At 43.2% G+C, this 14,750-nt stretch overlaps 2 protein-coding genes across 3 annotated transcripts; one reads left to right on the top strand and one right to left on the bottom strand.

Annotated features, from left to right (window-relative positions):
• Window positions 1-905: 905 nt before the first annotated feature.
• On the top strand, window positions 906-9,491 carry LOC115731376 (eukaryotic translation initiation factor 4G). The gene is made up of 10 exons (XM_048276969.1): window positions 906-1,040; window positions 1,222-1,435; window positions 1,616-1,761; window positions 1,952-2,104; window positions 2,328-2,401; window positions 2,509-2,565; window positions 2,759-4,126; window positions 4,260-7,423; window positions 8,629-8,823; window positions 8,916-9,491. Exons 2-10 carry the CDS (start codon window positions 1,278-1,280, stop codon window positions 9,244-9,246), a joined length of 5,646 nt encoding a protein of 1,881 aa, XP_048132926.1. The 5' UTR covers window positions 906-1,040; window positions 1,222-1,277; the 3' UTR covers window positions 9,247-9,491.
• Window positions 9,492-10,737: 1,246 nt separating this feature from the next.
• On the bottom strand, window positions 10,738-14,178 carry LOC115731377 (metacaspase-1). Of its 2 annotated transcripts, XR_007197861.1 has the most exons (6): window positions 13,643-14,178; window positions 12,247-12,577; window positions 11,850-11,970; window positions 11,515-11,739; window positions 10,877-11,031; window positions 10,738-10,843 (listed from the first exon to the last, which is right to left on the bottom strand). XR_007197861.1 is itself a non-coding variant. In XM_030662037.2 (5 exons), exons 1-5 carry the CDS (start codon window positions 14,016-14,018, stop codon window positions 10,972-10,974), a joined length of 1,113 nt encoding a protein of 370 aa, XP_030517897.2. In that variant the 5' UTR covers window positions 14,019-14,178; the 3' UTR covers window positions 10,738-10,971. The 2 variants fall into 2 exon arrangements, 1 of the variants encoding a protein (XP_030517897.2); XM_030662037.2 differs by having other exon boundaries at window positions 10,738-11,031.
• Window positions 14,179-14,750: the final 572 nt, after the last annotated feature.

The following is a 14,750-nucleotide window of genomic DNA, read 5'->3' as shown; positions in this document are numbered from 1 at the left end:
TTCTCTCGGCCTTTTCGAATTACTTACCAAGGAAGTTTATTTTATTTTTTTTGTCGCTTCACTTGATTTTGTTGCCTAATTTAATATTAATGGAAACTGATCCTTGGCTTCCTTAATTTAAACATGACAAAGGAAATGTACTTGGTAGGACCATTTCACAGAGTTGATGAAAAATTTAGAAACGTCAGTTGTTTTTCATATGGCGAAGAAAAGGGAAATAGAAAAATCATTCATGCCATTTGATCCAAAAAGAAAAAAAAAAAAGTCTCCCATGCCTTTAATTTCAAAAAAAAATAATTTTCCACTTCACAATTTAAGCATGACAATGCCCGGTCAAAATCATAATTTTCATCGCGATCAACATAAACCGAAAACCAACGATAATCATTAATATCCGTTAACAAGATAAGGGGGAGAGAATTGTCGCGATGAGTACAGAGCATGTACAAAAATAAAAATATATATGGGAAAAAAAGTGTTACCTGCCATAAAAGTTTGGATTTTTTTTTTTCGCAAATCAATGATCCGAGTCTCGATTTAGAGTATCGTCATAAGCATCGACAGGCTAGCTAGAACGAAAGAAACAACATCGATTCAGGTTATCATTATCGGCATCCGAAGAAGATAGAGAAAGTAATTACACTCCTAAAAACATTTTTGGGAGGAAAAAAAAAAAAACCTATCCTCAAAGCCAAAAGAAGAAAAGAAGAGAAGAAGAAGAAGAAGAACAACACAAAATCGAGACGTGGATCTCTGTCTCTCTCTCTCTTTCTCGGACTCGGATCTCCTACAAAACCTGCCTTTAGTTTTTGACCACCTTACTCCCTCACTCTCTCTCTGTAAAACTCTATCCTTTTGCCCCTTACCAAAACAGTGAAAAACACACGCGCCCTCATTCCCTTCTCCTTCTTCTCACCACCGCCTTCTCTCTCTCTCTCTCTCTCTCTCTCTCTCTCTCTAGACGTGCGTGCGAGTTCCCCATGACCGCCGATTGAAACCCTAGTTCGCCTTCCGGTCCTGCGCGGCTTCACCTCTTCCAGGTAAACCCCCTTCCCTTCCCTCCCTTCCCTCCCTCCATGCGAGCTTTAGCCCTAATCGGGGGGTCGCGCGGCGTTTCCCGATTCCGGTGCCTTTTTTTTGTCCTTTTCGGTTTCTTGGTGGGGGGTGGTGGGGACCTGAATTGGAGCTCCTTTTTTTCGATCTGTTTCGGTGGCGGAACAGGTGTTAGGGATCGACGACCCAAATACTCGGCGTGGGGATCTTCCAGTGCGGGATTTATGTCCTTCAATCAATCCAGGTATCAGAAGAGCGAGGCGGCGCAAGATCGTAGACCCGGGCGATCCGCGGGCTTCAACCAGCAGCGGACCTCCTCGGGCGGTTACAGTAAGGGCGGCGGTGCCCCCGCCCCTTCTCCTTCCATCTCCTCCAATCGAAGGTAAAAATAATAATAATAATAAAGGGTTGGAATCCGCTGCCCTGGGGTTCTGTTTCTGTTTCGTTTCGGGCTCTCTGCCTTCGTTTGGAAAGTTGGATTTTGATTGCTGAGTTTTGTGAGCTCGGCTTGTTTAATTGACGATTGCGTTGTTGGCGTGCGATTGTCTTTGGCATGTCACAGTTTCAAGAAGTCTAATAATGTGCAAGGAGGCCAATCTAGGGTAAACCTACGGCCTGTGAATATCTCCTCAGAGCCCGCGGGTGCTACTCCGACTCAGCATAATCTGCAAAATGGTGCCCATGTGCAGCCCCAGCCCCAATCACAAGGTATGATGTCGTCCACAGAATAAATTTCGGAACTTTCCTTCAGTGTGTCATGTCTCAGTTGTTTTGATTGAGTGTGATTGTGATAGGAAGTTGGCTGATGGAGCCATGTTCTTGTGTAAATGTATCTTAATGTTCCCTTTTGCTGTTTATGGCTGATTTTGTTATTCTATATCCCTCTGCTGCATTTCAGGACAATCTGATGCTGGAAAAGCAAGCGCCACTGCTAAGCCTGCTGAAACACCTCCAGCCGCCAATAGAAACACCCGAGCTGTTCCGAAAGCTCCAACTTCTCAACCACCCACCATGAGTTCTGAAATGCTGCCTCCTTCAACACCCCAAAAGGGTATGTGGTTCTGCCTCTCTTGGTTAATGCAACCTTTAGCTTATATCATACTTTTGCTATCTACGAAATTTGTAGTGTATATTTCTTCTGTTTAATTGATTTTTACAATTTCTCACAGAATACTTATCCAGAACACGACCAGTTGGCCGGCGTGTTCAATTACTATTTTTACTGTTTACAAGGACTTGGCTAATAATCAGAATTTTCTTTTCTTTTGGCGTAGCTCCTGGAGATGCCTCTAAAGCATTCTCTTTCCAGTTTGGCTCTTTAAGTCCCGGTCTCATGAATGGAATGCAGGTAATCTGCTTTTTCTTTTTTTTTTTGGGTCGAAATTTTTATGCTATTTGACTTATTTGTTTTTTTGTCTAATGGTGCTGGTTTCTCTAATGCAACTTTGCCCGTAGATTCCTGCCAGAACCAGCTCTGCTCCTCCAAATTTGGATGAGCAGAAACGTGATCAGGTGCGTCTTTGTTTTTTCCTCTCTTCTGGTTCTTTACTTGTGAAGATTGGATTTTGTGCACCTACACCAATGCGCCTGTGCACGCAAATGCATGGGATATGATCAGTCTTTGGTGAGACAATGAAAAGATTGGCATGCATATTGTTGAATTTTTTCTTGACGACATTTAATCTTGTCTTCTTAATACCATCAGGCTCGCCATGATGCTATTAAAGCTGGTCCACAAGTGCCAGTTCCTGCTGCTCCTAAGCATCCATTACCAAAGCGAGATTTAGGTGCTACTGACCAGTCTAATGCGGGGGACAGCCATACTGTTTCAAAGGGCAAGAAGGATCAAGTTCCGCCCATTCCCCCCTCTGTACAATCACAGAAACCTCCAGCTCACGCCATGCCTGGAATTTCCATGCAAATGCCTTTTAACCAGCCACAAGTTCCTATTCAGTTCAATGGCCCCAATACTTCGATTCAGTCTCAAGGAATGGCATCCACTTCCCTTCAATTGCCAATTCCAATGTCTATGCTACCTGTGGGAAATGCTCCTCCTTCAATGCAGCAACAGATGTATGTCACGGGTCTGCAGGCCGCCCATATGATCCAACCTCAGGGCATAATGCATCAGAGTCAGGGCTTGAGTTTTGGGCCTCAGATTAATCCCCAATTCCCCTCCCAGTTGGGTACCTTGGGAATGGGTATCAGTCCATATTCACAACAACAAGGAGCGAAATTTGTTGGTCCTCGCAAGACTGCTGTCAAAATAACTCACCCAGAAACACATCAAGAGGTGAGGCTTGATAAGCGCACAGAGGGGTTTTCTGATGGAGGGCCTTCAAGCCGGTCTCATTCAAATGTACCTCCTCAAGCGCAACATATATCATCGTATCCATCAAACCATCCAGCCAACTATTTTACGAACAGTTACGGTCCCAGCCCTCTATTCTTCCCTGCCCCGAGTTCTCTTCCTCTATCCGGTACACAGATAACCCCCACCTCTCAGGCACCAAGATTTAATCCTCCTGTCAACCAAGGTGCTCAAAGAATGACATTGCTGAATTCCCAAGATAATTCACAGCTTCCTGAGAGGGCTGGCATATCTATCCGAGCAGCTGTGGAGCCACCACCCAAGCAGGATCAAATGCAAAATGCCCATGCTCCTCCTTCAGCTCTTGTGCAGGGGACATCTAAGCCCAGAATTGTTTCTGATGGTGAAAATATTACTGATTTACCTTCTGCAAGTGTCTTAACTGCCTTTGAAAAGGTTGAATCACCTAAAGCTGTCAAGATTTCTGGGAATTCAGCATCTAGAGATTCTGAGGTTTCTGGAGGCCCCTTGTTGAAAGAACCTGGAAGTGATTTAGGAGCATTGCCAGGGCCTAACAAACAATATGTAGGGTCGACTGGTGCTTCTGGGGAACAGTCTGTAACCAGTTCAACTGCCAATCGCTCTTCCGCCGAAGCAGCTTCTACTAATGTTGCTGGAAGGAGAATGGAGAACCTTAGCAGGTCCAATTCTATCAAGAATCACGAGCAAAGAAAGAAAGGAGATGACCCACATTCAATCAAGGTACGATGTACCAACAATTCTCTGACTAGTTCTTGTGCAACCATTACCATAACTGCATTTGAAATTCTTTTAGGTCCATATTGTATTCTTGAATTGTAGATTAGCATGTAATATTTTTAGCATTCTTGGACAGGTTACTGAAGAAGGGAACTCAAACTCAGCCATAGCTTTACGGGAATCTTCTCATAGTGGGGTGCTTGAGAATTTGAAAGCTAAGACAACTATCACCTACCCATCAGGAATTTGTGATGATGTTCCAGAGTCTGTAAGCGAATCGTTTTCAACCACTGATGCTTTCTCTCCTGATATTTTGGAAGTTAAGCACGATGGTGCTGGGGAAGGCATTGTCTCTGTGTCATCTGAAATTTCTGCTGGTGAACAGTTTCTCGATAATTCACAGACTTGTCAACAATCAATTCAAGATGACTCTGCAGAGAAAAATGAAATATTGGATTATACGAATGCTGATGGAGGAGAACTAGAAAGTACGGAGCCTGTTGAGCAGCCTAAAGAGTCTGTTGATAGTTCTGTGGTTTCTTCTGTCTCAGTCTCTTTAGAACATTCTGATATCATCAGAGAGGGTGACCAGGATTCTGTCCCATTGGTTGAAGCTTCTGGGGAGGATGTTCCAACTAGCACAACTGAAAGGACCAGCCTGGATGAAGAGAGAAATCATCGAGATACTGATATGACAATGGGAAATTCGGAGATGCCTACATCCTCATCTCTGGATTCTAACATTGGAGAAGCTACCCCTTGTGATGCTGTTCCTTTAGCTAGTGTTGATGGTGACAATTCTCAGGCAGATGCCTCTGTAAATGGGAGGGATGAGGTGATTGACTCTTCTTCTGTTTTAATGTCCGACTCTTTAAAAGCAGGTGCTGGGGATGATGGTGATGGTGATGTTACGGAAAGTGTTGAGGGCAGCTTGAAATCAGTTCAGACAGCAGTTCCCAAAGATAGGCCTGCTCCAGAAATAAGTAGGTCTTCAAGTAATATAGCTAGAGGAAAGAAAAAGAGGAAAGAAGTTCTCCAGAGAGCTGATGCTGCTGGGGCAACTCTCGATCTGTATATGGCTTACAAAGGTCCAGAGGAAAAGAAAGAATCAGTTGAGTCCTCCAGAGGCGCAGAGATTGCTTCTGAGGACATTCATGTAAACCAAGCAGCAGCTGAGACATCTACAAAAGAAGCTGTGGTGAGCGATGATGTTGAGCAAACTAAAGCTGAGATTGATGACTGGGAAGATGCTGCCGATGTCTCTTCACCAGCATTGGAACCTTCAACTAGCAGGCAACAGGTTGATGTTTTTGTGCCAAGCAGCGAAAATAGAAATGGGTTTCTCGCAAGAAAATATTCTAGAGATTTTCTCCTGAAATTTGCAGAGAGATGTACTAATCTTCCTGAGAATTTTGAAGTGACAGATGACATAGCCGAGGTATTCAACCCTTTTGTCAATGGTTCTCGCTTTGCTGACCGTGATTCTCACCCCAGTCCTGGGAGAACGATAGACAGGCAAAGTGGGGGCGCTCGGGTAGTTCGCCGCGGAAGTGGTTTGGCTGATGATGACAAGTGGGGTAGACTGTCTGGTGCTTTTGGTCCAGGGCGTGATCTGCGTCTTGATGTGGGCCTTGGGCCTAACCCAGGTCTCCGACCTGGCCAAGGAGGTAATTATGGTGTTTTGAGGAATCCTCGTGCACAGGCTTCCGTCCAATATACAGGAGGGATACTCTCTGGTCCAATGCAGTCCCCAGGATTTCAAGGAGGGATGCAGAGAAATAACTCTGACTCTGACAGGTGGCAGCGTGCTACTGGCTTCCAGCAGAAGGGACTGATACCTTCTCCTCAGACTCCATTACAGATGATGCACAGGGCTGAGAAAAAGTATGAAGTGGGTAGAGTTACGGATGAGGAACAGGCTAAGCAGAGGCAGTTGAAAGCTATCTTAAACAAGTTGACTCCTCAGAATTTCGAGAAATTGTTTGAGCAAGTAAAAGCAGTTAACATTGACAATGCACCCACTCTTAAAGGTCTTATCTCTCAGATTTTTGATAAGGCTTTGATGGAGCCCACATTTTGTGAAATGTATGCCAACTTATGTCGTCATCTTGCTCAAGAGTTGCCTGATTTCATTGAAGATGATAATAAGATTACTTTTAGGAGGGTGCTTTTGAACAAGTGCCAGGAAGAATTCGAGAGAGGGGAAAGAGAGGAAGAGGAAGCCAATAAAGCTGAAGAGGAGGGTGAGATCAAACAGTCTGAAGAGGAAAGAGAGGAGAAGAGAATTAAGGCCCGAAGAAGAATGTTGGGAAACATCAGATTAATTGGGGAGTTGTACAAGAAGAGAATGTTAACTGAGAAAATAATGCATGAATGCATAAAGAAACTGTTGGGGGGTCAACATGAAACTCCCGAGGAGGAGGACATTGAGGCGTTGTGCAAATTAATGAGTACTATTGGGGAGATGATTGACCATCCAAAAGCAAAGGACCACATGGATACATATTTTGAGGGGATGTGGAATTTGTCAAACAACATGAATCTCTCCTCAAGGGTTAGGTTCATGTTGAAAGATTCAATTGATTTAAGGAGAAATAAATGGCAGCAAAGGAGGAAGGTTGAAGGGCCAAAGAAGATTGATGAAGTTCATAGAGATGCTGCTCAAGAACGACATGCCCAGGTTAGCAGAAATGCTCGTGCTCCAGGGATCAATTCTTCAAGAAGAGGACAGCCAGTGGACTTTTCGTCTAGGGGCTCTAGTGTCTTATCCTCTCCAAATGCCCAGGTCAGTGTTTTCCGCGGGTTGCAGTCACAGGTCCGTGGACAGGGCAGTCAGGATATTCGGTTTGAAGAGAGACAGCCTCATGAGTCAAGGCCATTGGCAGTTCCGTTGCCTCAAAGGTTAGGGGGCGATTCTCATTCGATCACCCTAGGACCTCAGGGTGGACTTGGCAGGGGAATGTCTTTCAGAGGGCCGCCATCAATGTCAAGCACTTCAGTAGGTGATATTTCCTCTGGCTTGTTGGACTCTCGAAGAATAGCAGATGCTTCAAATGGAGTTAGTTCTGTAGAGAAGACAAGCTATGTGGCAGATAGGCTTTCAGGCTCTGGTGCTTATGACCACTCCGGTGTGCATCGTAATAGGCCTGGTAGCCGAGAAGGTTTTGATAGATCTGGTGGAAATTCTCCTTCACCACGAATGCAGGGAACAAGTTCCTCTCAGGATATTTCTTCAGAGAAAGCACGGCCAGAAGAGAGGCTGAGAGATATGTCCATTGCAGCAATTAAAGAATTCTATAGGTACATATTAGTTACTTCTCTTTTTTATATTATTGTCAGGATTCATCATTTTGGACGTTCTACTGTTGCTGGGATGTGAATATATTTTAGGACTTCTTATGTTAGACCCGCCCAATAAGCGGCGAAGAGGGAAATCGTTGAATTGAGAAATGTTTTCCAACACTTAATCATTTCCTTCTCTCTGGATGCTTGTAGACTCTTATATTGGCAATTTGGACTGCTCGGTGCTGATGTTTGAAATCTTGTATCTGTGGGCATTGGTCTCTAGCTTGGTTATGGTTTGCTGCCTTAGTTTAGTGCGATCTAAGACGAAATTCTGAAATATTGTTATCCGTATTATGTTAAGTCAGGTCTTTAATGCATAGTTTCTTCTTGTTTCTCGTGGATCAACTTAACTGAAAAGGACAAGGTGCACTTGCCGTTTGAGTATTACTGTGTTTACCCCTGCCTTCATCCTAGAATTGGGAAATTTTTTCCAACACTTTATGTTCAATCATTTCCTTGCCTCTTGATGCTTGTAGACTCTTATATTGGGAAATTTTGGATTGCTCGATGCTGATGCTCAAAATCTTGTAATCTGTGGGTACTGGTCTCTAGTTTGGTTATTTATGGTTTGCTGCATAGTTTAGTGTGATCTAAGAAGAAATTCTGTAATCTTGTTATCGTAGAATGTTCAGGTCTTTAATGCATAGTTTCTTCTTGTTTCTCGTAAATTAACTTACCTGAAAATGGACAAAGTGCACTTGCGCCTTGAGTATGGCTGCATTTACCCCTGCTTTCATCCTAGACTTGTACCTCCAGTATCCGGACATGACAAACTTCTGCTTTTGTTAGGTTAAGCCACTCACCACTGTCCATATAACTATCATGGGTTAGGGTGCCCAGTGGTTCTTATTTGCTATGTTTTTTTGTACCCCTTTGCTTGTTCTGACGTTGGACAAGATACTTTTACGCTCCAGCAGATTTGGGGCAACTTCAGTTACGTTGTAATTTTAAGTAGGCAACTGTTTGTATTCATTGTACTTGATGTAATCTTGGTATGCAAGATGCATCGAGTACCTCTTTATAGTGCTCAAGTGTTACTTTAAGTTGGACAGTACTTTCCTTAGTAAGCACATATTGCATTTGAAAGCTGAGATATCTGGCGCAATTCTTTTTTTAGGTTTGTCTTGGACCATATGCTAATATTTTTTTTCTACTCTCAGTGCCAAAGATGAGAAGGAAATTAGTTTATGCATCAAGGACTTGAATTCTCCAAGCTTCTATCCTTCCATGATCTCTCTCTGGGTTTCAGACTCCTTTGAAAGGAAGGACTTGGAAAGGGATCTTCTGGCCAAGCTTCTAACCAACCTTACTAGGTCTCAAGAATGCATGTTAAGTCCGGTGGACCTCATCCAAGGGTATGATGTTATGTAGTTTTTTTTTTTATTTTGATGATTAATAAATAAAATGTACATATAGTCATTGCACACTGCATTTACGACTGTCCCAGGTTCGAGTCTGTGCTCACTACTTTGGAGGATGCAGTCAACGATGCCCCGAAAGCAGCCGAGTTTCTTGGCCATATTTTTGGCAAAATTATTGTTGAGAACATAATTCCATTGAGGGACATTGGGCATTTGATACGTGAAGGCGGAGGAGAACCTGGACAGCTTCTAGAAGTTGGGCTTGCGGCAGACGTCCTTGGAAGCACTCTGGAGGTGATCAAATCCGAGAAAGGTGAGACTGTTTTCAATGAGATTCGATCAAGCTCCAACTTGCGGTTGGAGGATTTTCGGCCACCGGGTCGTATAAGCTCAAGGATTTTAGACAGGTTCGTTTAGATGATTAAGATGGTGCTCATTGTATCTCTCGTAGTTGCTATTTAATATAGAGAGGTTTTTCTTATGGGTGGGCGATAATCTGTTTTGGTTGTCCTGTGTCCACGCCATTGAATAGTTTTATTCTTTGAAAGATCGAATGCAATTTCCAGAGGTTCAATGGAGCATTAACCTCGAGCTAAGTGCTTGTTTTCATACATGGGAGAATACGATATGGTCAATATATAGTAATTAATAACCCGGTCTCATGTCAGCCGAGGTTTGTCTTTCAATTATATACAGTTGTCATGAAGAGATTAGGGCTGGGATTGAATGCTTTTTTGAGTTTTCTTGTGAGATGGTTGTGAGTTGAGATTGCTTGGAGTCCAAGGAAACTGCTACTTGAAGATTATTACCTTTCGTGGTTGCGGTGTTGTTTTTAGATGGAGAAATTGCTTTTATCCCTTCGTTCGGAAGGATGGTGGCTGAGTAGGGAACAGCTTGTTAATTGTCTCCTTGGCACTTTTATTACTATTATTTAAGATGTTGGCAATTACTGAGGGCACCTCATATTTGTGTCTCTTCTCATGGAAAATCTGATGATCTTTGGATTGTGGAGTTTTGAGGATTACTGAGTTTGTCGCCCTTAGTGTCGAATCTAAGCATTTTATTTACAATTGAAAGGCATGACCTCGGAGCTCCAATTGCGTGTGGAGGCTTTTGTGGAGTACTCTGCGAACTAAATGAATCGGTTTTATCCAGTTTTCCGCTTGCGTAGGTAGAGCCCAACTGCGTGTGGAGGTTTTTTGTAGAATACTCTGCAAACTTCATGAATTGGTTATTCGGCATTTACCTGGCCAAACTCTGAAATCGCAAAGTCGTTAAATTCCCAACATTGCTTCGTTTCTTTATACACCATGCAGAAATTCTTTTAAAATGTTCAACTGTCTTGTATGTAATGGTTAGTTCAGCCGGTCAATGTTGAACTCAGATTAAAAGGGCTAGTTAACAACTTCAAGTTAAGAAGTTAATTTCGGGATCATGCTGCAAACTTAATAAGTGTAACCAAGTTTGATCGTACGAACCATGTTATGGAGTCTCAGTAGTGGAAACAAATCAATCGAGGTGTTTGGCTTAAAGGCCGGAAAAAACAAAAAATGAGGAGTCCGGCAAAAGCCGAGCCGACCTTTAGGACAGACTTCCAGGATTGGTCATCAAACAAATCAATCATTACATATGTACTGTCAAGCGTAGGCACGCCCACTCAAGGCTAGACATAACATATCCCCTAAGCACAATCACAGGTCATCAAAAGGATCTTTGGACTCACTAAAGTACGAAAGTTAGGATTCTTCAAAATATGAATTGATCTTCGGCTAGGCCGAGCTTTTTCAATTTGAGACGATCTCCAAGCCCATCCATTCGCACTTCAGGCCTTTAACATGTGTACTCTCATACTCCATAGTAGTCCTTGTACTCTAGCCGAGCTTTTCAATATGTTTAGCTCAAATCATAGAAGGCAAGCTCACAGTTCACATGCTAAAGTAATCACCAGAATTAACTTACCATGAGGAACATATGTTGCTCCAGCAATACAATCAATCAATCACAACGAGCACGCAAGAAATAACATTTCACAAGTAGAAACTCACGCCCTCTTCTCCCTGTATTGAACTTACTGTGTTTTAACTGTACTGAACCTCTATGGCAACGAAAATACAAAGATGGCAATCAATGTACTTGCGGACTTCATAGGGAGAAAGGTTTTGTGTACGCGTCAAACGTCTGGCAGGCAGTTAATTGCGGTTCCTGTTGAAAGAAGAGCATTCAGAGATCAGTCCAGAAATCTGACATCAGTATGCGGTTTCTTATGAATCCCGTGCAATGTTCCGAATATTCAATTGCCCTGCCTCTTTCTTTGACGATGACCACATGAACTACCCCATCTCGTACCTTTTCATGCCGGGTATCACCGCACAAAAAGTGGATCTATCTTATATGTGACGCCAAAAATTCTATGGAACTAAAACTAGAGTGATGAGACTACTCAAAATCGTTTTTAACCATGTAAGAGAAAAAAAACAAAGTTACCACTAAGACTACATGCGTTCGGTACCATCACATCCTTTGAAGGTTGTTGACTAGGTATTGTGCCTTCAGTTTCTCTATTTGAAAGATATATATACCAAAAGGGCACCGTTTTCTTGAGAAAAGGAAAAACACTATGAGGAAAGTCATGACTGTTATTAAAATGTGGATCATGCAGTAGTCAACAAAACCAGAGGAAAGCACCTGTCTTAGCCCCCCGCCAATAAGACTACCACCAGTCACAAGCATGGTAATCAAAGATGTCACAACCCCACCACCAACACCAATACCACCACCATCATTTCCTGTATTTCGTATAGTGGTACGCATGGAATTGAGTATGCTACCATATGTAGATCCATGTCCGCGCTCAATCGCTTGGATGAAGCAGAAGGTCATAGCTCCAGTAGATGTAATCTGTGACAAAGCCTGTATGGAAAGACGTATGGAGTTAAATAAATTCCTTCATTGCATTCTGAACCTGGAAACTGCAATTATGATGCTTGTAGATATTGTGCATACTTCTTGTAGATACTTACAGATGTGTCTGCTGAAGTTTGGTCATCATCGCAGCCACTGAATGAAATGGCTTCTCCACCATTTGTTCCCTTGTAAACACCAGATCGAGGGCGATGGTCCTCCCATATGTAACGGCCACTCCTTTAACCACAAAAGAAAATCGCATTAAGGATGTACATAAGAAATAGCATCACAGCTTAACATAGATAGCCAGAACTAGTATGTTGGACATAGCATAGAATTCATATTGACAGTCCAACAATGATTCGTAATTTATGTGGAGAAATAGACATGCTTTCGGTCAAGCAATGTCAAAACCTCGATCATTCTTTTTCTCGGATAGAAAGATAATCTCGGTCGTACCTAGCTCTTTCTCAAGGCACTAAGAAAATAGTAATAATGAATGGAAAAACTGACCTGTCCATTCGGCAAAGGAATGGTAAATCAAGTACAGTGCCACTATGGCAAGCATCTATTATCGCATGGAGCTTAACACCATGAGGAAGAGGTCTCACAATTGTTGCATTAATCTCATCATCGACAATCATACCCTGGGTTTCAAAGTCAAGGGGACACAATGTTTCATCATAACCATCAACTTCATCACCATTATAGTTTCTTTGCCGTGAACCGTGACCTGAGTAATGGAATACAAGGGAATCTCCAGGTTGACAGCCTTGTACAAGCCAAAACAATGCCATCCTCAAGTTTTGTTTGTTTGGAATTTTGTAAGGGTCGGCTTCTTCTTCTGCAATACAAGTTTCAAAGAATAACTGTGCTGAAGACTTTCCCTTTGTATAAGATGCATGCAGTGATGAGAAACTTGCAAGCTGACACAGCCAGAGGTGGATTCCTCGTAGAACTAGAGTCTAGACTTGACTGTCTACGGCTCCATTGCATGTGCTCAGGGTAAGCTAAACCTCTTTTAATATCTTTTTGAGCAAGAGCTAAAGTAGCCCCCAATAATACTGTTATTATACCTATTAAGGATATGAAATTCATTATGCAAGGTATGATTATAAAAAGAGGAAGAAAGTCGAGCTACAAAAAAAATGCCTGCTGTTACCATAGTAGCGGCATGTATAAGAGCCGAAATAGGAGTAGGACCTTCCATGGCATCAACTAACCATACATGAAGGAGAAGAACTTCCAGATTAATAGGAAGGAAGCTTAATCGGAATCAGCATGTTCAAGAAAATGACACAAACTTCAAACCACAGTCAAGAGTGTCCTGACGTTTTTGGAGGCAAAGTTTTTAATTTTGCTACAGTCAGTTACTACTGGCTTTCGCAGCATCCTGTTTTCCAGAGAAGAATTCCCATTAAGATGATTCGTAGCTCGGTTAATTTCTATGTAACAAGATCAACGCCTACTTAAACTTTTTTTGAAATCACAAATTGCAGTATTACTCAGGAAAATGTCACTCATCTTTGACTGGTGAGGCTACCACGAGCAAGTAAGCATCAAAGTATCCGCTCAACAATGTCATAAAATCTACAACGAAATCAGAATGATAGCTAGCGAATCTAACATCAGCTGACATTTTCCATTTTGGCCTAGTAAAGTTGAACATGTTTGAAACAAACAATCGCATAATAAGCAAGAACAGAAATTATCCTCACAATAGCTAACCAGGGAGATAATACGCAATTAGCGCGGAAACGCAGTTAATGACTCAAAAGGCCAAATCTCCGAAGCGAGCAACCAGTGAATCCAACCCTAGCGTCAGCTGACCTATGCTTCTGGATGGATGCTGGATACTACGAAGATCAAACATACGGAAACATTTGATCGAGCTCGATCGCGACAGTACCTGTAAGCATGAGAATGGACTCCTGAGGGAAATGGAACTTGTTCATGAGCAAGTAACGCATGCACCTGGCGTCGTTGATGCACCCCTTGAGCTCGTGCCTCGAGTACTTGTACGATATCCCGCAGATCACCGCCCTCTTCCGCCCGTGGGGGCTCGGAGGGGCCCCCGGCGGCGCGTGGCCGTACGGCGAGGGCGGCGGCGGCGCCGCGTGGGCCGAGGGAGGATGCGGCGCTGGGGGAGGGGCCGCGCGGGGATCGGCGATGTTCGTGACGGCTTGGCAGATGGCGCAGCGGATGGATCTGGCTCCCGGCGGGAGCTGCAGCGGGGTGCGGCAGCCGGAGCAGTTGACCAGCATCGGCGGCGGCGGCGGATACATTCCCCTTGCACTGCGTCTCGCCGGAGGATCGTAGGCGCGAAGGTTTCAGCCGTCGGAGAGAGAGAGAGAGAGAGGTTGCGGCTTGGAGAGCATGTAGATGAAAGTGTAGAGGACGATCAGATTTCGAAGCGTCGAGAGAATTCGGTCGTTGATCGCAGAGAGAGAGAGAGAGGGACACGATCCCGCGAGCGGCGATGATTCAAGGGCTTCCGGGACTCGTCGGTAGATGGAGGAGGAGGAGGAGACGAAGAAGGATCGCTTCGATTTTGACGAGCATTATATCGTTTGACCGGGAGATTGGACTTATTGCAGCTTTATTTCCTTTTTTTCTTCCCTCTCAATTTGTTGGAACGGAGAGAAAACTTGGTAAGGGCTATTAATTAATACATACTTACAAAATGATCACTCTTTTTCAGCTTTATTTAGTGCGCCTGGAAGACTCTTTATTTAGAAATCGACCGTCTCGATGTCGTCGGGACCGTACGTGCTCTCAAAGATATTTGATTAAGCATTCTCATTTTGGAATTCATCGCACGGGGGCGAGAATCGTAGATCATATTAATCAGTAGGAAAAAATTCAAAATAAAAGTCTCAAATCTTTTCATTTTATCAAATAAGGTCGGAAGTGAATCTGATTTCAAATAAAGATATAAAGTGTCTTTTTTTTTTTTTTTTTTCAAAAGAGGGCCTAATCAAGGTTGTTTTTGTCATTTTCTTTTTTGATTTTCTTTT

The sequence above is a fragment of the Rhodamnia argentea genome, chromosome 3 (assembly GCF_020921035.1).
Source record: "Rhodamnia argentea isolate NSW1041297 chromosome 3, ASM2092103v1, whole genome shotgun sequence".
In the NCBI taxonomy this organism is placed as follows: Eukaryota; Viridiplantae; Streptophyta; class Magnoliopsida; order Myrtales; family Myrtaceae; genus Rhodamnia; species Rhodamnia argentea.
Note: the sequence above shows the minus strand (reverse complement) of the source record. Positions and strands in the feature narration are given on the sequence as shown.